The 27,385-nt window shown below is 36.6% G+C and overlaps 1 protein-coding gene across 16 annotated transcripts; it reads left to right on the top strand.

The window, feature by feature from the left end:
- Window positions 1–40: 40 nt before the first annotated feature.
- Window positions 41–25,393, top strand: MFF (mitochondrial fission factor). Of its 16 annotated transcripts, none has more exons than XM_031452300.2 (12): window positions 70–244; window positions 3,286–3,397; window positions 4,168–4,346; window positions 5,267–5,487; window positions 6,497–6,666; window positions 8,717–8,808; window positions 11,358–11,432; window positions 15,640–15,798; window positions 19,239–19,271; window positions 20,804–20,863; window positions 23,759–23,843; window positions 24,709–25,393. In XM_031452300.2, exons 3-12 carry the CDS (start codon window positions 4,309–4,311, stop codon window positions 24,838–24,840), a joined length of 1,065 nt encoding a protein of 354 aa, XP_031308160.1. In that variant the 5' UTR covers window positions 70–244; window positions 3,286–3,397; window positions 4,168–4,308; the 3' UTR covers window positions 24,841–25,393. The 16 variants fall into 16 exon arrangements, with proteins under 16 accessions (XP_031308164.1, XP_031308166.1, XP_031308169.1 ...); XM_031452302.2 differs by having other exon boundaries at window positions 8,720–8,808; XM_064485220.1 differs by lacking the exon at window positions 70–244 and adding an exon at window positions 954–968.
- The last annotated feature ends 1,992 nt before the right edge of the window (window positions 25,394–27,385 follow it).

Raw genomic sequence — 27,385 nt, forward strand, 5'->3', positions numbered from 1 at the left:
CGTGAACCTTACGTCCGCCCTTCCCTGCGTCACATGACCACGAACCTGCCTCAACTACGGCTCCCGGAAGGGGCCAGTCCCGGAGGTGCTCGCGTCTCTCCCCGCCCGCTCCGGGCCTCGCCGGCGGGTGATTTGCCCGGGCGCCTCCGTGCGCTCGGCCAACGGCCTCTGAGAGCGCCCCCCCGAGTGCCCCGGGAGCCGGCGGGCGGCGGCCCCCGCTGGAGACCCTCCAGCGGGCCCAGGGGTGAGTGTTGACGTCTTCCCGACCCGGGACCCGCGGCTCAAGCCGGCCGCCCGGCCTAGCGCGGCGGCCGTGACCCTCCGGCCGATGGAGGGACCCGCGGCGGCCCCAGCCCGTTCGTGGTGTCGTTCAGGCCGGAGCTCCGACCCCCGGGCCTCTCGCCTTCAACCTTGGCCCTTCCTCTCCCTCAGGGCGTTGCCGCCTCTCAGAGTCCGTGGAACCAAGGGAGAGCAGGATACTCTCCAGCAAACGTTTTTGGGTTAATCTCTTCCCCGTTTCTAGTTCGGTGTCTCGTTTTGTCGATGAATTTAGACTTTTCCAGCTAGAAAGGAATTTGAGGCTTGAGAAGCTCTCAGGGCGTCCTAAGAGCTTCAAGCGAGGTTTGGCTGGTCGTCTTCCCTCATCCTTCCCAGCCCAGGCCCATACTTTCAGTATGACCTTGAACCCGACGCCTGCCGTCTTTAAAAGCAGTTTTCTGTTTTGTTTTTGGTTTTGTTATTTTACTTTGTGGAAAACAACATATTCGAAAAGAAAGGCCTTGTTGGAAGCCCAGGCATCCGCGGGAGGCCCCTGGTCGGGCGGGTGTGTAAGCATCTTTGCTCGCAGGTGTGGATGCTGGGAGGTACTCCTAGGGTTTCCTTCCAGGAGCTGGGGAGCTGGAGGAGAGCTCGGATTCCGGTTCCGCCGAGCCTCTGACTTTCGTCTGAGGACGAGTCCCCCGTCTAAGGTAGAAGAATCCTCAGCCCCTCTCCCGCTGCATCCTACCACGTTAGAGCAAAAGGGCATTCTCGAGGGAGGAGAACCCTTTCAATAGTGGTGTGCTGTCTTTTGGTTGCCGCCGAAGATGAGAAAGCCTCGGGGCCCTTGTTCCCAAATATAGAGCCAATTGTTTACAGGCCTCTCACCCCACTGAGAGACTTCACCTGAAGGATCTTAAGTGTTTTATCTCCCTAGGTGAAAAACATTTGTTTCCGTGTCAATTTCATTGGCTAATGAGATCCCAAAGGAAAAGCCCTTAAGGAAAATGGATTCGGAAAGAATTAGAGCGATTTAGTTGCACCTAGTAGTGTCTTCCCGTGTAATTAGATTGTGTGTGGGACCTGCAATTTTTTTTGGTTTCAAACAGTTGTGAATTGGTTTTACTCTTTCCGAAATGAAATTGTGTTTGCTGTCCTTTCCTGTCAGATAGGGCTGCCTCATTTTACAATTACAAAGTTTAGCTTTTACCGCCCTGCCTTCTTGTGTTGAAAGTTGTTTTCTGTGGATGCATAACCTTATTTTAGAATTCATTCCTTTGTAATTTTCCGAGTTTTCAAGGACTTTTCTTTTAAAATTAACATTGGATTACGACACCTTGATTGTCTAGTACACTCATCCTTTAAGTATAGTTGCTTGAAAAGAGAACTGAAACAAGGTGACCTGTATAAAAACCTTGATCGAGGTCCACACAGTGAGTGACAAACAATTGGACATTTTTTGTTTTTGTAATTGGGGAATTGTATAAATCTTGGCAACCACAGTCAATTTGACCCAAGTTATTTCTGTGACCTCCTGGGCTATTTCTCTGGATCCCAGTGTTCTAATAAAGAAAATGAGAAAGTCAGATTTGAATCGTTGTGTTCCAGTTTGGGGACATTTTCTGCAGGTGAGATGTGACTTGACTCTAGGTGGTTTACAGGTGAGGGGTTTGGTAAGAGTTATGTTTTTGTTACATGTCTATATATATGTACATTAAGTTCATGGTTTAAGGTAGTGATGTAAAGTTTCCTTTTACAATACATTTATGTAAGATTTTTTAAAGTGAAGTTAAAGGAAAATTAAGTGTAGCTAAGAGTAAGTGTACTGTGTGAACATGGGAAAAACATGAAGTCAGTAAGTTACTGATGGTGGGAACCCCTGGACTTAGAAAGTAGAGATGTAAGATCATCTGTGACTCTGAGAGGGATTTTGTCTCCTTACTTGTATTACAGAGAATCATGTACTGAATCATGTAGACTCTAAGTGATAAAACTTCTGGAATTAATAATCTTAACTCAAAATGAGAAATTTACTTATTGCCAAAATATATTACAAAAAATGCAATGGTCTGATGAGGGAAGGAAAAAAAAAGATCTTTGATCTGTTTTACTTAAGCAGAAACCCTAGTAATTGGGACAGTACAATGTTAAATCTTAGTAGAAAAGTTCCATTTACTTTTTAAGTTGCTCGAATTTGCTACAAAAGAATTTGACTTTTTCCCGAAGATGTCTTTTCAGTGTCCACCTTTATGATTTGTCTGTGATACTTTGCAAACTGAGAGAGTCTTGTAGGAGAAGATGTTGCTGTCAAGTGAAATGTTGAGACCCATGGGATGTACTAGTGGAAAGAAGGCTGAAAATGTAGTAAATGGAGTGTGGAGAACAGTACATTTCAGGGAGATAATGTTCTAGCAATTTGTGTATAAAATTTAAATTTCTCATGTCCCAAGGCCATACTGCTTTTGATGTCTTTCTTCAGTTCTATTTCTCAATGTAAGCTATTACTGTGCCTCAGATGCATGTACACAATGTAGGATCATCTCATTAGAATGATGCACAGATGTTGATAATAGAGGTGGCCTGTGGGGAGCTGGGTGGTTATAGGATAGGATCTGGTGGGGCACTTTATTTTCTCTGTACATTCTTGTGTGCTTTGTACCATGTGCATGTGTTACTGGTTCATATACTGAGTGAAAGTTACAAATGAAATTAAGTAAATTTAAAATGAAATACTGAATGAAAATGTGGCCAATGTATTTGTTCCTCCTTAATATGTGTGTGCATATATACACTCATGTGTACACATAAGTATTAAGGTTCTTTTAAACATACATATATTTCATCAGCTGCATTTTCTAAACTTATATCAGAAATGATGACAGTCTTTTATCTTTATTTGCTTTATTGCTTTCTTAATGTAAGATTGTACATCTTTGGTGACTTTGATCATTTGGAGGATTTCCAGCAATGAATCCCTGATAATGGTATTATCTGTTTTCTCAGTTAGCTCCTGTTTTTCTCCCCTAGGGACAAAAGTGGGTCTAAATCCAGCACATGCAAATTGAAGCAAGTTAAGGGATTTAATATGAAGCACAGGCGCAGATAATGCCAAGTAGCAAGCAGTAGTTGGTACACATTTGTGAGTAAACATTTTCTTTTTTGGCTCTTTTTTCTTAGTCTTGAAACCGTTTGCATGCCAAATCCTTAAAAGTCACACATTTTGGTAAATACAGAACGGTGCAAGTTAGCGGTCAGAATTAACCAGTGGTCAGGACTTGGCACCTTAAGCAACTTCTAAGAACTCTCCAAAGCATGTCAGCGAGGTGGAGTTGAAGATGTGTTACACATCTCTGATGTGGAATTTAAGAAATACCCCTGCTATGGCTTACACTTATACTGGCTTTAATTTTTTATTAACCTTATTTATACAGAATATCCTTTGCTGAAAATTTAGGATGATATGGCTTTCAAAGTTATTTCCTTTTAAAGAAACTATTACTTGTACATCAAATTTTAGGCTACCTCAAATATATTTACTTCTGCCCTTTACATTGTCTTCGTGATTTCTTCATTTGTACATAGTTTTAAAAAGAAATGGATTTTTTCCCTTTCAAGATATAATGATTAGAGGAGTTTTATGGCAAAATGTTTTCTTTTAATCCAGCTTCACATTCGTATATACATTTGGTTAGTTTTTCTTTGTCCTGTTTGCAAAATCATTAAACAATGACTATGCTTAAAATATTATTTATGTTTTTTGAGGTATAGAATAACTCTTTTGAGGAGAAATTTGAAAATCAGTTTTGGTTGAAATCCAAAAATAATTTTAAGTAGATATTTACTTTTATTCATAGTTTTCTTATGAAATGAATTGTTGAAATACTGATTTTTATTCTTTCTTTTTTACAGCTGGAAAAGCAGTGTCCGTGTTGTTATGTACACCTCCAAAAAAGTTCAGATCTGTAGGGGAGTTATTGTGTAAAGTAAACTGAACTACAGGGTAGCAGTATTTTAATAGCTATTTATAGACGTGTATTTACTGTGTTAAAAATGAGTAAAAGAACAAGCAATGACACACCACTAGGAAGGTCAGTGACATTTTATTCAGTTGAGCTGGTGTTATAGGCTTGAGACATGGTGGCTTTAAAGCTGATTTCTATAGGCTCATCATGTTCCTTTACTTTTATCAACATTTTGTATTTTGGGGCAGCTTCCTTCCTACTGCATTTCCCTGGAGCATGGATCCTCCTCTAATTTAGAAGGTTACTCAGTCATTTGTACTGTCTTTCCCCTTGAAGGCATGTCATGTTTTTTTAAAAACATACATGTAAATATGATATTAATTACAGATTAATAGTGTGAAACTTTCAGTCCCTCAAAATGAATGCGTACGTTAAGGATTTATTAATGCATATTCTATATTTGGTATTCATTTCCTCTAAGTCATCAGATGTACATTCAGTAAGAGAAGTTTTAATTTGTGTTTTGTGATTTTCAGGGAGTTGCCTATTCTTTTTTTTAGTAAATTTAGAATTAACATTATTTAACTTGTGAGCCTGATTTTCATCATGAGGTTTTATTTTTTCATGCGTGACAGCAATTTCTGATTTCAGTTTTATAAAGTCTTAGCAGCTTTCCTTCAAATAATTGTTTAGGAAATTTCCATTTAAGTTTTATTTTAGGCATGTTTGAGTTATCAGCAGCATGCCTATGTATTTATGCAGAGAGGAAGAGAGGGTAGGTGGGTGCGCATTTGTGTTGTGGTTATACAATAATTTTTAAAATTTGCTCCTAAGCAATATCCTCAAGGTGCAGTTTCTACTAAGAGAAGGCATTATGTTGAGGAAAACGTTTTCTTCAGGCTTTTATTTTTCCTTTGTGCGTGTTTGGTTCTCACAAATGAGAAGTCTCCATGTGCTCTCTATAAGGTATTGTCTTCTGACTTCACTATGTAGAGAAAACTGACATTTTAACACTCAGTCACCCCATCTTTATTTTTTGCCCACAGAGTGAGTGGGGCAACATTTCCTTCTCCTACTCCTGCTGAAATGGCGGAAATTAGTCGAATTCAGTATGAAATGGAATATACCGAAGGTATTAGTCAGCGAATGAGGGTCCCGGAAAAATTAAAGGTAGCACCGCCAAATGCTGACCTGGAACAAGGATTCCAAGAAGGCGTTTCAACTGCTAGTGTGATCATGCAGGTTCCAGAGAGAATTGTTGTAGCAGGTATTTTACGTTTGTTTATAAAGTCTCCTGATAAACCTTTATTTTATGTATTTTAATGACAACTTTTGGGTTTTTCAAAATACTTAGAAAAGGAGCTGGGAAATGCAACTTTACATTTTCTTCAAAATTTTATACATTAATGATAGTCTGAAATTTCAGACAATATTTTTATATAATTCAACTAATTACTGAGGTATAATTTATATACATAAAATATGTGTAATTTTTAAGTGTACAGCCTGATGAGTATACATTTTTGACAAACATATACTCCTGTGTAACCTCTAGTGCAATCCAGATATAGAACATTTTCATTATTCCCAAAAGATTCCCTTTTCCGGGGGAGAATATAGCTCAGTGGTAGAGTACCTGCTTAGCATGCATGAGGTCCTGGGTTCAATCCCCAGTACCTCCATTTAAATAAATAAACCTAATTACCTCCCAGCTTTAAAAAAAAAAATAGATTTCCTTTTTCTGCATCTCATTTAATTCCTACCCCTCAATTCCAGACAACCATGATCTCCTTTTTATAACCAAAGCCTAGATTAGTCTTTCCTAGAGTCTCATATGAATGTAATGATACAGTATATCATTGGCTGGCCTCTTTTGCTTAGTGTAATGTCCTTGAGATTCTTCCATATTGTTGCCTATATCAGTTGTTCATTCCATTTTTCTCTTAATATTCCACTGTGTGGATACACCACAATTTATTTATACATTCACCTGTTGATGGCCATCTGGTTGGTTGATGGTTTCCTTTTTGGTGCTGTTAGGAATAAAGCTGCTATGAATATTCATGTACATGTCTTTGTGACATGGTTGTACCCTGTTTTGTTCCCATAAGTGACACATGAAAGTTTCAGTTGCTCCACATCCTTGCCAGTATTTTGTACTGTTAGTCTTTTTAATTTTAGCCATTTCTAGGGGGTATGCAATGGCAAATACATTTTAATAAAAGCAGTATCTTTTAAAAATCTCTTTTCCTTTTTATTTTATTTTTTATCCCCAGGAAATAACGAAGACATTCCATTTTCAAGACCAGCAGATCTTGACCTTATACAGTCAACTCCCTTTAAACCTCTGGCACTAAAAACACCACCTCGTGTGCTTACACTAAGTGAAAGGCCACTAGATTTTCTGGATTTAGAAAGACCTCTTCCAACCCCTCAAAATGAGGAAGTAAGTACTAGAGTTCTAACATCAACTGAATCTGAAATAACATAGGCAAAGCAAAAGTTGAAGAGGAGTTAAAAGGCTGTATAAATCATATTACTAGCCATATGTAATGAAATCCTCCTGCGTGGACCATTGATTACTATAAATTTTGGTTTACAGATACCCCAGATCAGACACTATACTATTTTTTTAATGTAAATATTGTATTTCAGGAAAATGGACAGTTCTGTGGAAATCATTAACATTCATGTAGTCTTGAAAGGAGAGCTGTTATGGCTAGGAGTTACACTTTAAGCAGTACAGGACAATTTGGGAAGTTTAGCATGGGAAAAAAATTGATGCATCACTTTGTTATAAAAGCAATCTGGCAAACAGGGCAAAGAAAGCTCTTTTTTCCCTTAACACTACCTGTTCCTCCCCGATTGCTGAAAAGTTTCTACTGAGTTTGTTACTGCCTATGTATGGCAGTATGTGGACCAATAAGACATTACTAGCAAAGTTCAGATCTTGCCTTTGCTGTTGATTCAGAGCCAATCTTGTAAAACTTCTTTTCTGTCATTTCTATAGTTGCAACTTACTCATTAGAAGTTGTGAATTCCTGTTTTGTCATGAGGCTAATATAAGACAATGTGCAAAGATATGTTTTTACTGATAATGAGACTGCCTTTCATTTGTCATATATGCCTTTCCTAAGAGGGTAAATCACCCGTGTAACTTAGGGGAGTGCAGTTTCCTAGCACTAGGTATGGCCTTTTCTTAGGTTGGAAGTTTCTGCTGGAGTGACTGAGGTAATCCACTCATAGGTGCCAGTGTAGGCATTCTAGGTATTTACTTGGTGAAAAGTACTAAATTTGAGTATTCCCATAATGAAAAGACACTAAGGTACTTGCAGAATTATTTTTATTTATCAGATATTTTTTGAGCTTTTGTGTAAGACACTATGCAGTGAGACAGTTTCTTCACAGTGGTATGGATGAGGGGAAGACTGTAAGAGCTGTGAATAATATCGTCTTGGAGTGAGGGTTCTGCCTGATAAGAAAGCAAAGATGATCTGTGTTTCAGTCCATAGAAGGATCACGTGGCCCTCAAGAGGCAATCAGCTCATGAGCAGAGGAGAAAAGGGAAAGAATTAGATCTGGTAGCTTCTAGGAAATGGGTTGAAATAAGGCCCTGAGTGCTGATAACATGGATGATTCATTCAGATGCTACTCAGAATACTCAAGTGAGATTCCCCCAAATCCTGTACTCTGTAGTAATCATTGTACAGCATATGCTGAGATGCCCAAATCATGACAGTTCTCTGTGTTCTTAGGCAGTGTGAATGAGGAAGAAGAGACTGTGACACTAGACCTACCTCCCCCCACCAAAAAGGGGTTCCAGTGGTGTCATTGTTCCAAACACAAATAGCCCCCCCCCCCGGGGAGAAAGGGGAAAGGCAGAAGCCTTATTGTTCATGACCTAACATCAGAAGTCACATTGCATCATCTGCAGGAGGGATCACCCACCCAATTTCGAGGGAAAGAAGCATAGATTCCATCTCTTAATGGAAAGAGGTCAATGATAACATTTTTGTGAGAAGAGCATGTGAGATGGAAGATTGTGGCTGTTTCTAGAATGCCAAGACCTTTAAGCTAGTTAAGACTTTTTTCTGTCTAGTTTGCAAATATCCAACCTTCTGAATTTGTTTTTAAACTCAGAAGCCAGGAACATTTATTCCTGTAGTATATGTGTCTTTAAAAACTGTTGTAAATTGTTCTTAAATAATATAAGTGTATAGTATAAATCATAATAGAAATATCAATAATTGTACCAAGTAAGATTAATACTTAAACTAGAATTAATTTTATTCTTGAAGAAGATAGCATTTGAAAGTTTATCTGCCCTATCATAAGTAGGGTTTTTAAAACATGTCTAATATGCATACCTGGCGGCAATTCCTGGTTATGTTCTTTTTAAATTTTGTGAATAGCCTTGGATTAAGATTCTTCTGATGCTAAGCAGCTACTAGGCTACTAAGAATATTTTCTCTTCCTTTCCCTTTCTTTGTGCCTAGCAGATCCGTGCAGTTGGCAGGCTAAAAAGAGAGCGCTCTATGAGTGAAAATGCTGTTCGCCAAAACGGACAGCTGGTCAGAACTGACTCCATGTGAGTAGAACCACTAAGTGTTGTGTCTCCTTCATAAGTTTTCTCCACATATTGTCTGTCACATCCTTTTCTAAATAATTTAAGTCTTTTTTTTTAATCCCCGAATATTCAGAAAAAGGAGGAAATGTGTATATGTTTTATGCCTAAGAACCTAAAGAAAAAAATAATTTACATTATGAATAACATTTACATCATTTTTTTATTTTATACTCTACATGGCCTTAAAATCTGACCATTTTGTTAGCTGTGAGAATTTTTCAATACTGTTATCCTCTTCTGTGTGTATGGTAGTCTTCTGTAAGTATGACTTGCTTATTTTAAAGGACCTCCTTTAAAGTATACTTAAGAAAAATTGATAAGTATAAATGCTCAGTTTTGTGCAGCCTTCAAAAATGTTTATCTAACATGTAGGTTGGGGGAAAAAAAAGGAAGAGACTTTATTAAGGAAACATACTTATTTTCAAGTTACTCAATTTGTCATACGATTGTCAAACATCTAGCCCTCTGCAGCTCTGCTTCTAATGAGCCGTGATGAACAGGATTAGTTTTCAGCTCTCTGCCTACTGAGTCATTGAATTCTTAGATGCCTTTCATTTTCCAAAAAGTTAAGTACGTTGTTTAAAGGACTGTTTGTGTAAACCTTTCTTTCTCGTTTGGTTATATTATCATACCCTGATCTTAAAGCTACCCTGCTATAAGATGTTTTAAATTGGGCAAGTGCTTTTTGTTGTTTTATTAAAATTAATGGGTCTTTAATAATAAAATACCCCTTTTAAAACAGTCAGAATTTTAAGTCTCAAAGCCATTGGTGATTGTAACTTTTTAAATAGATAATTTAGATTGTTTATGTAAATGAACGTTTCTCCTTATTAAGTTTTCAGTCACTTTTCACAAGCTCATTTATCATGAACCATATTTGATATCAAGCATCATGTTAGCTTCTCTGGAAATTTCCAGAGAATCAGGAGAAGGTACGTCCCTCACAAAGCTTACAAATCTAGATAAAAGCAAAACGTTTAAATGTATATACAAAGTAACTTAAGCACAATACAGTTAAGTCATTTATGTTAAACCACATCAAGTTCTAATTTGGACTTGACTAAAGAGTATGGAGATGCAGAAGGGGCTTTGATGGGGATGGGGCCTTTTTTTGTGTTAGATGCAAAGAACTGTCAACTGCTCTGATTTCCTGGGGAATCTAGAAACGTCTCCTAAAGTAGTTACAGTTACTCTGAAGAGTTATATAGGGATATAGTAACTTTAAAAGAATATGTATCTCCTCGGGGAAGGCACGTCTGAAAGGTTCAACCATTATTAATATGAATTTTTTAACGATAATGATATGTTTCCCAGAGGTACCCGGCTGGCAGTGATATCAGCTGGCCCATGGAATCTATTTTTCCAGAATATTTCCAGATATATCACACAAGTGGTGAAAAGGCTGCATAGTTTATGGTAAAGGTAGCTCCTTGATATTTAGTTCCCCTCTCAGAATGATTAAACATACACCTAAGGGCTTTTGTTACTTTCTATTTGTAATTTTTTTTAAGGCAACTAAAACTCTTCTATTATAGAAATATATAGTTTATTTAGGGCCTTACTTACTTTGAAATTTACCAATAGTGAAATAAAAACCAGGGCTGTTTTACTATAGCCTCAGTTTTGCTTTTTCCTCACAAAGTGTATGTTACTGAGAGCTGAGTTCAGTTGAAGAGAAGGGAAACAGCTCTGTCATGTATGAAAACCAGCCCAGTGAAGTAGAGAGTAAATGATTAATTCATAGATACTTAAGCAGTTACCAATAATGTAAGTTCCTCATAACAGAAAAGATTAACAAAGGTAACTAGTATTTGATTTCTCTTTTCTTTAAGTTGCTTTAATGTCATTTTCTAGTTGTTTAATAAAACAGTATCACGTTTTAATTTTTGTTAGTAAAAGTATCATGAATATTTAACTATACCTTTTCACAGTGAAATGCTTACATTACTTTACCATACTTTTTGTGTTAGTAGTTATGTATCTTACCATGTCACGGTAAGATACTTCACCATCTTTTTATTAATAATGTAACTTTTCACTTTCTTTTCCATTGTCTTAATAACATAATTGTATTCTTCTATAAGAGTCTACATTTAATTAACCTTAAAATTTTTACATAATGAGCAAATTATATATAATGTTGGTAATGTGTTAAGGAAGAAACTATTAATACAATACAACTTTATTTTGCCTCTACCAGAGTAATTTGTAGACTCTTCCTGTCTTTACCTACTTTAGTCTTTTCTTTGTTATTTGAGATTAATTGTGTGACATTGTCCATGAACCTCTGTCTGCCTCCACATATTTTATTCCTGGGCTTTAAGAATAGAAGTGCATGTGGGTATAGGAGCAGAAGCACTGGCCTTTGTTTTCTTAATCACTTTCAAGAGACAACAGAATTATTGTCAGCTACTGACACAAAATGATTGACTAGTAGAATCGTTCCTATTTAGCTTTTTCTTTGTGTTATAAAAGCTGAATATGTTAAAGAAGCATAATTATTATTTAAGGTGGCACAGATCAGATTCTGCCCCAAGAAATAAAATTTCAAGGTTCCAGGCACCGATTTCTGCACCGGAGTACACGTAAGATTTTATCTGCTCTGCTTTTCACAAGTAGGAGTTTTAATTTTGCAGGCTTATGTTGTACTAATATTTCACCAGGTAACTGGCATATAATGCCCTAATTCTCTTACTGTTTGGCTTTTAGTACCTCTGTTTCAGGATTTCTCAAGCTGTCATCACACATTTTGTTAAGAAAAAAAATAACCAGACCGACTAAGAAAGTTATGTATGATCTGGGGTATAATGGTGAAAGCAAGATGGAATGATTTACACATAAGGACCAAAATTCCTTTTCCATTTTCTTCATTTTGCTTTGGTTGGCATACTAGTCCTTGGTAGATTCAGTTGAACCAGGTGCAGTGATCCCCGACTTTTTAAAAATTTTAGCATGTTATCTTTTCTTGTTTATTATGACCCAGAATGAACGAGGAAGGAGTCTTAAGTGTAGTTTATCATTTAAGTTTTTTTTTAATTCCATAGATTAAAATTAAGCTTTGGAAGATTATATTTTGAGATCATTAAACCCACTGTTTCTGTAAGTGTGATAAAATGAGGTGTGGGAGTGACTGGCCCCTCAAGGTGGGTGGGGCACTTTGGCGAGCAGTGTAGGAATTCAGCAGCCAGTGGAGTTGTTAAGCCACAGGAGTCAGTCTGGCAACCAATGATTTTTCTCTTATTCTGATTCTCTTATTATGCTTCTGAGAACTAGCGAATGGCCTTTGTGGCAACAAATGAAAGCTTTCTATTTAAAATTTCAAGAGAAATGGTACAAAACTTGTGTTTCAGTGAAAATTTTTTGTCCCCTTTTTTACTATTTCACCTTTACTGTATTTTTGGAAGAGGCTGGAGCCTCACCAAAGAGATTATCCTCACAGTTTGAGAAACACTATTCCTATGAAAACCCATAGGGAAAGAGGTGTTTAAATCTGCACTTACGTTGTAATAATGACATAGTTATGCCGAGTAAATTTTCATTTAAATTTGAGTTCTTACGTTGGCTAGTGTTGTTTACTCAACACTCATTCAGTTAAGATTTCGTGTAAGCATGAGAGAGAGCTGTTACTAATGAAATAACATAGTAAACATAAGTGCTTTTCTTCCAAATGTCCTAATCTTTTATAAAAGAAAAAGATAAAATTGAGTTTTTGATGTTTTGTAATATTACTAGGATCAATTTATCAACATGCATTTTTATTTAATTACTAATATAATGTTTGCTTAAATAATCTCAGTGCCTTTGCAATATGTTTACTTTTTTATTTTTCATAATAGTTCATATGTCAAACAAAAAACAAAAATTCATTCCACTTTGGTTGGGTGGATGAGTGGACAGAGATGAGACTCAGCTCTAAAAACCCTATTTCCCACCACAGTTGATGCCGTGCTGGGCATCTCAGCCAGCAGCAGACTGATTGCCAAAATTGGGTTTATTCTTTTTTGTTCTTAAATTTGTTTGTAAAAATTATTTGCAAGACTGCTTAAAGCTTTGAAAAGGAAGAATTGCTAGAGTATTTCTTCTAATTAGGGTAACCATGGTTATCTTATGATTTAATCATTCAACTTAACTATAGATAGAAATAAATATTAAAGGTCAAGGGCATTTAATCTATACATATGCTGCCCAAAGTGGTCATCAGTGTATAAAATACTTCCTACTCTGTTTTTGCTATTTATGAAAGATTGCCATATAAATTAATGAAAAGTTAAATTTCTTACTAATCTTTGAAACTTCAATTTCTTTTGAGAAACAACCCAAAACCCAAATATGCTTTTGATGCTAGTCTTTGATGAAATAATCTTTGCTAGTATTGATGAAGACTTAATTTAACTTTTATCTTTCTACATAAATTTTTTTCTTCTTAAGCTACAGTTGAGGACCATGTAGGGTTTATTTCATATATTAACATACTCCAATTTTATATGATTATAGAATCTTAGAATTGAAAGTGGTCTTATAGATTGTTTTTAAAACTCAATTTACTGCACATTCCATCTTAAGAATTCTTAGCAGTTAATCTGAAAGTAGTTTGTGCTTGACGACCTGATTTCCTTTGTATGGACGGGAAGTACTTGTACCTTTGGAACTTAATTCCTATTGCTTATTTCTGACAAAGTGAATTCTAGCAAAGGAGGCTTTCTTTCCTTTTAAATTTATAGGGCAAAAATCCATTAAACTTTTTTCGTGGACTTTGGTTCAGTTTGCCGACATTGGTGCTCAAAGATTATAATTCTAAATATTGATCATTACAGACTTCAGCATCTTTGTAAATACAAAATATGTGAAGTTTTCAATTTAAGCCCTAAAATAGGAAGATAAAAAGTTTAATTAATTATATCAATAGATACTCTACTGATTAGTCTTTTAAAACTTGCTGAAGTAAATTAGCCAGGTTTGTTGGCACTGCTATCAAGCGTGAGAGATGGATTGCCTGTTTCTGTTGACCCAGAACGAGCCGTTTTATTCCTACCTCTGGTGACACTTTTCTAACATGAATTCAGTCTGGTTTCTCACAAAGAACAACAGCTTCAGATTTTCCTTGTGCTGCCTAAAGAGAATTCTTGAGTGCAAGGCCAGTACTTAGACTTTGAGTCCCAGATAAACTGATTCTTTTACTCTTCTTGGCTGCCTAGTGTGGGCTTTGCCAAGTACTTGGGTCAGTTGATAAGCTATGTGTATTGGTGTTGATAAGATAGATAGATAGATAGATAGATAGATAGATAGATAGATAGAGATGCATGCCAGGAGATTCTTAGTCTCTGGACAGACATTTAGGGTAACCATCCATGAAGCCTGCGTCTGAAAATTTGCTTTTATCTTGACACCGTTAGGCCTAATTCCTATGGTGAGTCAGCCCTGACAGATTAATTTCTCAATATGCCAAGATTTGGCTTAGATCTTTCTCTTTTAAATAGTCATTCGAAAACATGGTTTTCATATTTATTGTACTTCTTGCTTTGGGATCATCGAGACATTCAGAGTTGTTGACAAGATTGTGGAGAAGATTTTGTTTTTAATATTCTGGGACTCCTGGAATAATATTAGATGACAGCTATCCTTTCAAACATTATCCCACTTATTTTATGATTTCCAAACAAATACATGTTAAGTTAGGAAAGATTATACAAATTGAAATTAAAGAGTTTATCTTTTCAGTTGTTCGCTGTCTGCTCCACTTTCATTGTTTTGGACATAATACCAAGGATGAGGTTTAGTGTGAGGTGTGTTTCCCTGACACTGAGGCAAGTTACTGAGCACACATCCCATAGTCCTCTTCCTGTAACAAACCAGATGCCAAGTCCATATATCAACACCTTGTGTGGCTGATCACGCTCTAATATCAAACAGATCTCTGACTACTAAAAGTAAGAGTTTGAGGTTAGAACTGTAAAATTGCTTTATTCAAGTGTGTTCAGCTTTTTGGAGGCACTGTCAGTGGCGCCAAAGACGTTATGAATCTCAGCTCATGTGAAAGAATTACTAAGATTACTGTCATTGGGAAACACCAAAACGGTTTAACATCCATCTGAATAATTTAAGAAGTATCCTCGCCTTTTCATTGTATTCACAGAATTAGGAGTAGTTTCATGTTTTAGTCCTTGAGTTAGAAAGCCCATGCTTTAATATAACTCAGTAATCAAAATGCTTTTGTTAGCTTTCTGAAACTTTAATTCGTCTTTAAATTTAGTCGTCGTAAACTCAGATTACTTCATTGTGTTTGTGAAGTGTTTGAAATGACATTTTCATGGAATCACGTCCGATTCATGCATGTGAACTTTGGCACCTGTGTACCAGAGTTCTCTTACTCCTCCGGTCACCCGTCAGCTGCAGTGCAGTGGTGCTTGTTAGAGGTTTGGTGTGCTGAACTGGAATCCTCACGCTAAATGAAGAGCGCTGCCTCTCCGGAGCTGGGGGTTGAATATGCTCTTTGCTGTAGTTCTCTCCCCTCTTAAAGTTCTTCGTTCGTATTCAGTGTGTTTAATCTGATGTTTAAAGCTACACCATTACAGATGCTGCATGGTCGTCTTTTTTTGTTTGTTTGTTTAACAATTTAATATGTTTATTAGCTTTGGTTTGACTTTTTTAGGGGAAAATGAAGGGTGGGAAAAATGGGCAAGAAAACTCAGATAATTCTTTAAATATGAATGTTTGGGGAAACTGCTCAGCTGAAGTTTTATAGAAGTCTGACTCGAGTGTTTTTCTCTTCATTTGCTGTGCTTCTGTAAACAGTGTGACACCATCGCCACAACAGGTTCGGGTTTGTCCTCCCCGTATGTTACCTGAAGATGGAGCTAATCTTTCCTCTGCCCGTGGCATTTTGTCGCTTATCCAGTCTTCTACTCGTAGGGCTTACCAGCAGATCTTGGATGTGCTGGATGAAAATCGCAGGTGATTGGCCGTCAGTGATTCTTGCAGCTTTATTGCATATTTTTTGGCCCCTTGTTAGTGGACTGTGGTGTTTTCCTTTTATGTTTGCACTTCTGTCTCTTTCTAAGATCCAATGGTTTTAAACAGCTTGCTTTGCTTTCTTTTAATTTGAAATTATTGTCCAAAATTCACATTTCACAAGGTTCTGTTAGCTTCTCTTCAGCCAGGGAAAGGATTCAGTTGATAATAACTGTACATGAGCAGTGCAATGATTTTTTTCACAGGCTTTGTTGACTTGTTCTAAGTACTTGATTTCATTTTGGGATATGCTGAGGGTTTGAGTGTGGGATACTGGACTGAATTGTACAGATTTTCTGCAAAAAGTCTTTTGATTTAATCATTTATGATACGACTGTGTTTGGATTAAAGAAGCAAATCTGAGAGGATGATGTCAGTGTAGCTGCAAGGACATTTTTTTTTCCCCTCTTAGCTAGGGATTTCTAGCCCTGCATTGAAAATCCCAGGTGCTACTGTCTTTTTTTTTTAATACTGATTTTTTTCAGTATTGGCAGCTTGTTTGACTTTTGAATATCTCGAAGTAAAATCATTAGTAGTATACTTAGACTTGTTCATACAAATACATTTTTTGCCATTATTTCAAATACTTTATTATCCTTGCTTCATTACTAGTATTTTTAAAAAAATGAAATTTGGGAGCTTTTTTTGGCATAATGTAGAAAAGATGCAATTAGTTACATTGCAGCTTCAAACATTTTATCTAGTGATTCTGTGTCAGTGAATTTTCATGATCATTTTCCAAGACTGTTAATTTTTGCATGTTGAAGAATTCCCAATAAATTAAGCTGGTCCTTCCAGAAAACCTTGTCTCTTACCTTAGGAACCGATATGTCTGATGGCTTGCTCTGAACAAACTTTTTCTTCTTAAGTGCTTTTGAGCCTCACACGAGCCCTAGGTGTCTGACCATATTTGATAAGTGTTTGTCCCGCTGCTCTGTTGAGTTCTAGTGGTGTTCTTGTGGGCCCACGGACTTAAAGCTGCACCAAAGAGCATGAAAGAGAAGCTCATGGTGGGGGGATTACATGTACATGTATTCATGTGCAGGTGTGTGTATATATCTCCCCCTCCCCAAGGGTTTGGGGTCCCTCATGTGCTCTTTGGAGCTTCGAGGACTGTCTCTGAATATTTGGAGCCTGTAAGAAGCAGCATGGTTTAGAAGGAAAAAATGGATTCAGGGAGTCAGATTCAGTCTTGATCCAGCCCGCTGGAGAGCCGGCTGCACCACGGCCTTGGACAAGTTGCTTAGCTTCTCTGGGCCTCATTTTCTTCATCTATTGAAAAAAAGGAAGGGTAATAGCAATATTACCCAGTTTTCTGGATTCTCGTGAGGACTCTTCCCTCCTCGCCTGTCTTTATTTAAGATATTGGGAAATGGCCTCAAATTCTTTATTTAGTGTTGCAGGAGATCCTTAAAATGGTATTGAATATGAAGTACCTGCCACTTGACTAATATTTCCAAAGGACTGTTTTCTCCTGCCTCCTTAGAATAGATTTATTCTTCACCAGGTATCCTCTTTAACTTTTTAATTATAATAGAGCCTTAAAAGAGACTGGATTATTAGGTCAAATTATATCATATCAAATCCTATTACAGTGAAAATAGCTGAATAAGAAAGGTATTTATAAACCCTGTATAGACTGAATAATAGCTCAATGACAAAGCCCCAGTGCATGAAAATTATTTATCCCCTCCCCCCACACATACACAGGTCAGTCCAGTATATGAAACTTGTAAAAGCAGTTGGATTTTCTTTTTCTCCATAAAGGAAAAATTTTGCCTCAAGTTCAAAAGTATAAAATCAGAAATCTTACTAATGTAAAATTTACTTTACAGAAAACTATTTTGAGCTTTAAGTGATTTTTAAAAACTGTAATACATTGATAACTTTAAAATCCCTTTTCTGGGAAGGAATTATTTTATTCACTTAAATGAGATTTTTAATAATTCATGAATTAGTTGTATTAATAATTCTTTGCTCCTGGATACAAATCTTGGCACCTGGAGGATCAGATTCTCATTAGTCTTTTTGGATGCTTTCATTTTTAAAATGTTTTTTTTTTCCTCTATTGCATTTAAATCTCTTACGATCTGAGTGTTGAACAAGATTTAATTAGAGTTGTAGGTGCCAAATTGGTTTTTATTTGTGCTATGAGAACTGTCTATCATGACTTATCTGATACAAGAAGTAGGAATGTGAAATTTGGATAATGTTCTTCTTGCATGATTATAAAGTTTTAAGTGCTTTTATGTTCCTTGCTCTGTACATTATTTTTTCCTTTCTGTTTTTTACTCGTGGCTCTTATGCTAATGCAGTATCTTATCTTTGGTTTATGCCATCAGATTAGGTATAATTAAGTTAGAATTATTTGGCATAAAGAAAGAAAAAACCTTAATGGCTGTTTTGTTGTCATAAAATAATGCAGATTCACAGGTGCTCAACGTAAGAACTATTTTTAGTTTATACTTTACGGACACCGTTGAAAGGTTTATGTATTATGTTTTTGTTTTCTCATTGTATGAGAACTTATGTGATCTAAAACCAAGTTCAACATGAAAATAAAGTTAAATCCTAGATGTTTATTAGAAAAGATTATTTATATAGGTCAGTGCTGTGCATTTGGAAAACTGATCTATCAAAAATTTACCAACACCTGGGACAAGCACCAGCTGTGTCCTTTGGATTTAAAATGCTATTTAGTCCTTAGCTAGTTATGAAATGCCCACGTCTTCTGACACCTGCTGGAGCTCCGTATCTCATTGTCCAAAGCAAAATATTAGTATTTTTTAAAAGTAACTTAGTTCCTATGTAAGAACATTATTTAAATATTGACAGATTAGTCATGCTTAATGTGCTTAAGTTTTATTTTTAGAAGGGGCTTGAGAATTTCATTAGCAGACTATATTAGCTTTGAGTGAACAGAATAAGAAACTGTTGTGTAAATAATTTATATTTTTTGCAAGTATCCATATAAGCATATTACTTGGAAGATGTTGAAATACAAAGTTGCAGTTGAAACAGTGTTTGCTTTGTTATTTGCAATGTGTCGTTTCTTTAAATGTGTATAATTCCTGGTGCCCCAAACTGTTCATTTACTGTAGTAGTTTCCATTTTTTAAGCAAAGAAACCTCTTCTACTAAGGCAGACCCTTTATTTACACAAAAAAGTCAGTATACAAGTTACTGCTGGGACTTGGAGGGCCTTGGATCTCATTCCCTTTGCCACTTTAATTACAAAACATATTGTTAAACATATCAAACTTAAAAAGATTTTTTTAATGTATTAACTCATACTTAATGGTAGAAAGTGGTACTTGAATGAAGTTTCTAACTTTGCCAAATACCTGTCTAATTTACTTTTATATTATATGTGTCAATTGCCAGTGTGAGAAGACAAAATGAAATACGTTGTGAAAGGTAACTGTATTATTTTCTGGCTCTGCGTTGTAAAAGGGAAATCTCTGTGGTGGAATATGTTGAATATGGTGGATCCTTTTGAGCATTTTTTTTTTTTTTTAAGCGTTAGGTAGTATACAGCTGTGGCTTCACTTAGTTAACCTTTTTCAGTTTAGTGTGATGTAGAATTGTAGTTAAATAAGTTTTCCTAATGTCACAGAATAAATTAATTAGTAGGATGGAATGACTTTAAAACCTGTCTCAAGCACATGTGATTTCTCACTGTTCTTCAGCCAACAAATTAGAAGTCCAACATAGCTCCCTCAAAAGTCTCTGAATCTCTTATCCTCAGGCTCCAGAAATTTAAGTACAGTAGTGCATTGAGGAAACATACAAGCTAAACATTAAAATTTTCTTATATAAATTGACAGAAAATAGCAATTAGTATTGTAACCAAAATTCTATAACTGTACCCCCTTACAGACAAAAACTAGTGCATTTGGTATTCAGTGTTTACTGTAAGAATTGTCTTGATACTTAAATTCAGGCAAAACCTGATCAGTCCGTAGAGAATGAGACATTCAAAATAAAATGTAATAATTTTTAAAATCCTAATATGGATTCTATACCTCAGCCTCCTTTCTCTGATTAGTAAATATTGCCAATTACTTTTTGGAGAATTGACCAGTGATCACGCAGAGCTTTTGTTTCTGATTAAAAAATAAATAATATTTATTGGCAAGGTGACTGCTTACCTAGGTAGAGAACCAGTTGTCCTCTAGAAATCAATTATGTACTCAGTGAAAATCCCCACGAAGTTTTCCAGTGCGCCCAGTCTTCATTTCCAGCAGCCCTGTGTGTCGCTCCTGTTGTCTCTCAGCATCAGACTCACGTGTCTGATTGCATTTCCTGTGATGTGCTGTAGTATGTGCTCCAAACATGTCCCCCATCTCCTCAGCTCCGGAACTGAGCTTGCAGGTTTGCTCTTGAGAGCTGGGGGTTTGAATGAGACACACCTACATTGAGATACCAGGCACTCAGCAAAATTCATGAGGCGGGAGGCAAGGAATTGTGGGAAGTGGGAGTCACTTGAAATTTTTAGTGTTCAGGGTAGAGCTGTTGATACCAGATGAGCAACCATGATCATGCAGGTGCTACTAACCGGTTCTTGACATGCTTTTCAAGTTGTTGGTGACGTTTTGCCGACTAGAAGAGAGAAATTATACTTTTTAAACCAGTTGTCCTCTGGCTTGAATTTTATAAATTAATATATGATAACCCCCCCAAAATTATTTTATATGTTGATGTTATTTTGCTACATAAATACAGATTCCCTGTGTTTTTTAACCCATTGAAAATACTAAATTTATGAAAATCATAAAATGAAGGACAGAGAGACAAAGATATTTAAAGTATTTGAAATATATTGTATTGTATCAAAACATACAATATAATCCTATTTGACATTTATTTGTCTTGTTTTTGCTTTTGTTTCATTACCACTCTGTTTCCTGATCCTGTCTTGTGCCTTCTCTCGCCAAAACCTGCCTTAGACCTGTGTTGCGCGGTGGGTCTGCTGCCGTCACTTCTAATCCCCATCATGACAACGTCAGGTAAATTTTGAGACTTTGTAATTACCAGGGTGAATAGTTGACTGAATATGTATTTTGTAGGACATAATGCATGTAGTAGCCACGCCTTTATATTACAGCTTGAACTTCTACAGCTTTTCTGTCTGAGTACATTCTGCTTTTCTCTGAGAACAGTGAGTCTAACCATTCATGTCATCTGGCCACCAGAGTCTAAAGAAAAAAACTCAGTAGTTTTGATACTGTGTCGTGTGAACATCTGGGATACTGTTTTTAAATACAATTGTAATAGCTTCTGGAAGATCATGTTTAAAACACAGAAGAAATAATCTTACATCTTGCTGGACAAGCGTTAATTGTTGCCGGAAGTTCTGTCCAGCATTTTCTTTTCAGTTGTTAATTGTCGACAGTGTCACTTTCAGTGTGTAGATAAATGTGTCTGTAAAACATCATCCTACATTGGGGGAAGTCAGCATCGACCATCCAGGAAGGTAAATGTTTAGAAAGGGAATTTAGTTTTAAGAACTTTTGTCATCTGTTGGTTAAGCTTTTCTCTCTTAAATTTTTCCCCTTTCATACTCTCAGATGTGCTTAGCATGAGTGGTTATTTCTTCCTGTCACACATAAGGACAAATAGGATGGTACACACAAATACTTCAAGTTCTCAAGTGCGAAAATCCTCATTTCCCAGCTTCTAGAGTAAAAAAAAACTGGTTGGTATTCACAGATGCCATTACTGTGATTTTTTTTTTTTCACAGCCAATTTTATTTTAAGCAGAAATGTATTATCCGTAGCAGTATATTTAAAACTGGCAGCAGTGTTTATACGATGAGAAGCTGGCACATTCATTTTTAGGAAGAGGAGATGGAAACGTCAGTTTCTCATTAATACTAAGTTCAGGTTAGCGAATGGAAAATGTGTCCTTCATGGTCCCTTAACCACTCTGCTGACTTGTTTCTTTTTACAGTATTAATTCAGTCCACTGAGTTTTTCCTTATGCATTTCTCATAAGTTTGTAATCTTTTACTTTCTGTGAAAGTATTTTCAGCTAGTAATCTGACTTACAGTTTCTTAGAGTTTTTTAGTTTTGCTAAGTACAAGTTTTAGTTTAAAACACGTCTGTTTTAAGTTGAATTACACAGTAAAGTGTTTTGCTATATCCTTAGATTTTTTTTTGCAAATGAAGATTTCCTTTACAGATGTTTAAACCCTTAGTTTAGAATCTAAACTGTAAGAAGTCCCTTTCAGTTATACTTCATTCTCTGTGTTCATCCCACGTCCCTTTACCTTTGAAGCAGTTGCTTCTGTTATTTGATTTTTCCCTCTAATCATCTCATGTGTGACCTCAAAGAAATAGAGAAGTTTTATTTTGAGGATAAAATGTGGAGAAGAAGAATCTTCAACCCTTATTTTTTCCACTCCTTCGATAATTCTGTTTAATGTTCAAAGGAGTAATTAACTCAGACGTTTGTAAATCTGTAGTTCCAGCACCTACTAACTCAGTAGTCACTCCTCTATCTGATGCAGATCCTCTCAGTATTTCAGTATATCTGTTCTATTCCCATAAAGAAAGAGGCAGATAATGAGAAAGCAAGTCCAAGTTAATTTGGCCGTAAAAGAAACATTTAGAAGACGTGAGGTATCATTGAGACTGCAACCTGCATAGTTACCATCAGCGTTCAGAATGATGATACTGAGTGATTATAATGGTAAAAATTCCATTTCACGTAATTTATTTATTAAAGTGTTTTTGAATTATTTTCCAAGGCATTTGAAACAAGATTTTCTGAATATACTTACTTTTAATACGTCTGGATGAAAAGTGTCATTCTCTTCATACACCTTTGTGTGATCATGTGCTTTTGTAATGGGGACTTGCTTGAAGTACTAGGGATACATGATCTATGCGACAGCTCTGTAGATTACGTAGAAGTAACTTTTTAATTCAGTTTATTTATAATCTGGTCATTCAGAAAAGTTAATATGCCATTTTACTGAAATAACCATGTAGGGTTAAAGTAGTGAGGATATAAACATGTGAGGTGAGTTGTATGGTATGTAAATTGTATCTCAGTAAAGATGTTAATTAAAATATATTTTTAAAGTGGAAATCTGGGCAGAGAAGAATAGCATTTGTGTGTATTTGTTTCTCAGAAGTTTATTGTCATTCATTTAAAAATCAGTGCCCTTTTAGAAGTAACTGCATTTGAACAAGAAGTACTTTTTAATGTTTTCTCTAGATTTTGTCTTAGTGGCTTTCCAATATTGTTTTATACACAGCCTCTTGATTATTATTGAGCCAGTTCTGGATCTGAATGTGGTGGCAAAATGTGTTCAGGTGATTTTATAATTGCTTCTGTGGAGACACACTAGAGAGTAAATAATTGGAAATAAGAAGTAAAGAGTAGAAATGGCAAGAGAAGAGGCAGTGAGAAGAGGAGGCGAGATTAAAAATGATCAGTCTTACTTTTTTAGCTAGAGTTCGTTTACTTTGTGTTCCTGCCAGTGGGTCTCAGCAGGGACTTCTGAGGGACCATGCGTGGACACCAGTTGGTGGAAGAACTGTGTATCGTTACGTCCTGGAATAGCAGCTCTCAGACCTTTTCAGCCAGGCATCCTTTTAAACAGTGCCAGTCCCTTTGAGTTGGAAAGTGTCTCCCATTGATATCTTTATGAGACTTTCTGCTCATTCTCAAACTTTCAAAGACATTTTCTCAGTATTGTAGATAGTTGTTATCCTGAGCTCTTTTCTTTCCTGTGTTAGTACCCATTTAGATTGGTAAATATTTTAGTAATACGTACTGGTAATACCAGTCTTTTGAATAGTTCTCTGTGCAATACACAGTACAGTCCGTGACTTACCAGGTACTTATAGTTCTTTTCTAATCTTAAATTGTATTTTTATTTCTTATTGCTAGGTATGGCATTTCAAATATAGATTCTACAATTGAAGGAACTTCAGATGACATGACTGTTGTAGATGCGGCTTCATTAAGACGACAGGTATTTAATATACCGAATATATATATAAACCTAAATTACATTCAGGTAATACTTAAAGTGGTGTTTCCTAACATTTTATCATTTTCTCTCCAGTGGAACCCATGAATGAAAATATTGTATTTATCAAACTATTTATTAAACCAAAATTGACTTCCCCATTTTGATTAAAGATATATTAAACCAGTATTTGCATGTTTTGATCAGCATAAAACAGTATTACCAAAATAGATTGATGTAATTCTAGCCAGTAACAAAGAATCTTAACATTTTAAGCAAACCAGTACAGCCATAAAGTGCTCTGAACCTGGGATGACCCCTCAGGGTTGGAGCAAGGAGCCTGCGCCTTTAAGCCCATCACAAACCAGTCGTTGGATGCATGTTGCCTTCATAAGGGAGCATGAACTTGGGCGAGGCAGTTGTTCAGTGTTCACTGCAGGGCTACTCACAGTAAGGACCAAGGCCGAGGACAGTGCGGTCAACCATTGACACTCCTAGCAGGTAGGGAGTTAGCCTTTTAGTCCTGAAGGGCCTGGGTGACAGATCACAGGGCCCACTCTAACGGGTTAGTTTGTGGGATCGTCTCGGTAACTCAGAGAGGTGGACAGAGAGGGCATGAAACAGGTAAAGCAGGTTAAAGATGAACAACTAGAGTTGAGCGACAGAAGCTCATAAGAGAAGAAAATTTAGGTGAATTTATTAAACTGTCGTGGGTAACACTTTTTTCTATATGTAGCTTTCTTTGTTTTGCTCCAAATGAGACTTCTCAGGTTTGTAATAATTCTTTTGACAAATTAAACTACTTTATACAAATCTGATTACTTAAAGCTCCTATTTTGTTTTTTTGTTTTCATTGCTTTTCACTTAGATAATCAAACTAAATAGACGTCTACAGCTTCTGGAAGAGGAGAACAAAGAACGTGCGAAAAGAGAAATGGTCATGTATTCAATTACTGTAGCCTTCTGGCTGCTTAATAGCTGGCTCTGGTTTCGCCGCTAGAGGTAACCTCCACTCTCAGAAATATTGTCTCAACAGCTGGAAATATAAAGAGTTTGCAAACATCTTCGTTTCTGTCTTTGCATCGTATGCCATTTTACGGTCCATGCCCTGAAAATGTGTTTCTCCCAGAGGGGAAGGGGGAAGGACTTCGATGTGCAGAGGTAGAGAGGTGCCTCCTGCCCCTCAGCTGTGTTTACCTTCAACCAGTTCTGCCATCGTACCTACTTAACATTCTCTGCATGTTTTGTAAATAGGCTCTAGTTTGGTTTTGCTTTTTTTAAGGAATTTTTTGCCTCATCAGTCTGCACAACTAATTCTCTGAATGAGAGACAGAGAATGTGTAGAGAATGGATTTAGAAAAGTGTCTGTAAAGGAAAAATAATTCTTTATTTTGTCCTGTTTCTCAAACACTATTAAACAGTTTCGCTAATAGACATTTTTGCATCCACATTTCAACATGAACATTTCTGAAGTCATGGGCTGGTGTCAGGTTTAATAAAATCAAGCCACCTCATATTTCATGATCACCTTCAATAAAGTAATTCCTAACGTTTTCAGCAGTTTATCTAATATGTGTGTAAAATGTGCATTTTTATTTTTATTTTAGTTTTGCAGATGGTTTTCTATAAAGTACATTTTTACGAAGCCCATGTGTGAGAGATTTAAAAAACCACAGAATAAGGTGCAAATGTAGCGCATTTAATAAACTGTCAACCAAAGCTGTGTTTGTCTATTGAAAGATTTCATTTCATCATACTGTGCTGGGAGCTTTGTTCCGTATCATATTACTTTATATGAACTTAAGTCTTTCCATCTCTGGAACAAATAATGCAATTAATGCCTTGACAGGTGGCAGGAGTCTAACTTGCTTCCTTTCAGATACCTTTGTGCCGGTCGTGCTAGGTGCTGGTTTTGCTACAGCTATTTTATTCTAATCGGTAGTGTCTGCAAAGTGGTTCAGATGAAAATATCTTGAGTTGTGTTGCTTTTCCCTTTTTATTTAGCTGATATGCTAAATCTCATGAGAATTAAATGCATCAGTGAAACCAAGTCCTGGGAACCTTTAATTCTCAAACTCTTTCCCTGTTTTGGTTCAGAAGTGGGTAGAATTTTAGTTAGAGGCAGCATCGCCATGTATCTTAAATATCTTTTTACCAAGGCAGTGAGTTTTGAGAACTCAGGGGAAATTCTTTAGATCTAAGTAGACTGCACTGTTCTATTCTTGCTTCTCCCCTGTCCTTCCAAAAAAAAAAAAAAAAAAAAAAAAAAAACTTGAAGTGGGGATTCTTTACTTCCTAGCGTTTACCATGAGTTTGGTGATAGTTTTTTTTACCCAGTGCAGTCTTCTGACTTTTATAATATTCTAATGATGTAGTTAATTGTATTAGTTCTGTCTTTATATCACAAGGTAATTTCTCTGAGTAAACCTCCCAATTGAAACTACAAAAATGTTTTAAAAAAAAAGGATAAAATTAGTACCTCTTTTATTGGGCAGGCATGAAAAGAATTCCACAAAGGTTAAAAATGAAATAAAAGCAAGAATTCTTGGAGATAAACATAAAAGCTGTATTTCTCCCTGTTTTATCAAACACTGGAATTCTAGGACTTTCTCCCTTAATGGCTGTACAGGGGGCAGGAGTTACAATTCCATGTCTTCTTAAGCAGATGCTAGCTGTAACAGGAGACTCCTGCTTGAATCTGGGACCCCAGAAAACTACTCCCCAGGCAAAAGAGTAAGTGAGAAATCAACGTGCCACCCAACAGGGACAGCAAAGAAACGTGTCTCCACCTTGCCACAGATCTAAAAGACTGCCTGAATCTCTTAACTCCAGAGCCAAGCTCTGCTGTGCCAGCCTCCCTCCCCTAGAAGTTGCTCGTCACTGTAAGAAAGTGGTTTTGAAAGGAACAAATTCATTCCTGGTCAGGAAATACTTCTTAGAGAACTGTTTGAGCTGAACCTTGAAATAAATCTATTATTTCAACAAGCAGAGGATGAAGAAAAGATTCCAGATGCAGGGAACAGTGGGAGAAAGGGATCAGCCAGGGCCAGTAAAGCAGTGATCAGCCTAACACACTCCCTACTCACTCACAGCCACGTCGTAAGTGTGTGAAGTGTAGCAAGTAAGTTGTTCCGCTCCTTTCAGAACTCCAAAGGTTGAGTTATTTTTTTCATTTCTGGGAATACTTGTTGAAGCATTTGCAGGTTTATACTTTGAGAGAGAATTGATGAAACTATTTGCAAGAGAGCGTTCCTTCCTTTCCTGCGTCAATGTCCGTTTTCCAACTTCTTAATTATATTTGACTTTGAAATTGAACTTTACTGGCCTCAAGTTTGGAAACGTCTAATTACCATAACTGTTCTTTTGCTGACAATGTATTATGTCAATAAGGAGAGACTTGGGTTCACACCGCCCTGACCTCAGTAGTTAAGTGGTCACAGCAGATACGCCATAATCCCTGCTCTTAAGGAATGGACCCATTCATGGACGAGGAGGAAAGTAAAGCTTATTAAGTTAGAGGATTATAAAAATAATTGTATTGAGGA

The sequence above is a fragment of the Camelus dromedarius genome, chromosome 4, assembly GCF_036321535.1.
Source record: "Camelus dromedarius isolate mCamDro1 chromosome 4, mCamDro1.pat, whole genome shotgun sequence".
Classification (NCBI taxonomy): domain Eukaryota; kingdom Metazoa; phylum Chordata; class Mammalia; order Artiodactyla; family Camelidae; genus Camelus; species Camelus dromedarius.

Bases quoted from the DNA above. Each gene is read 5' to 3' on its own strand.
- MFF (XM_031452300.2), top strand. From the start codon at position 4,309: ATGAGTAAAAGAACAAGCAATGACACACCACTAGGAAG. The intron at 11,433-15,639 runs GTAAGATTTTAT...TTCTGTAAACAG, and splicing joins ATTTCTGCACCGGAGTACAC to TGTGACACCATCGCCACAAC. The intron at 15,799-19,238 runs GTGATTGGCCGT...GTCAATTGCCAG, and splicing joins GTGCTGGATGAAAATCGCAG to TGTGAGAAGACAAAATGAAA.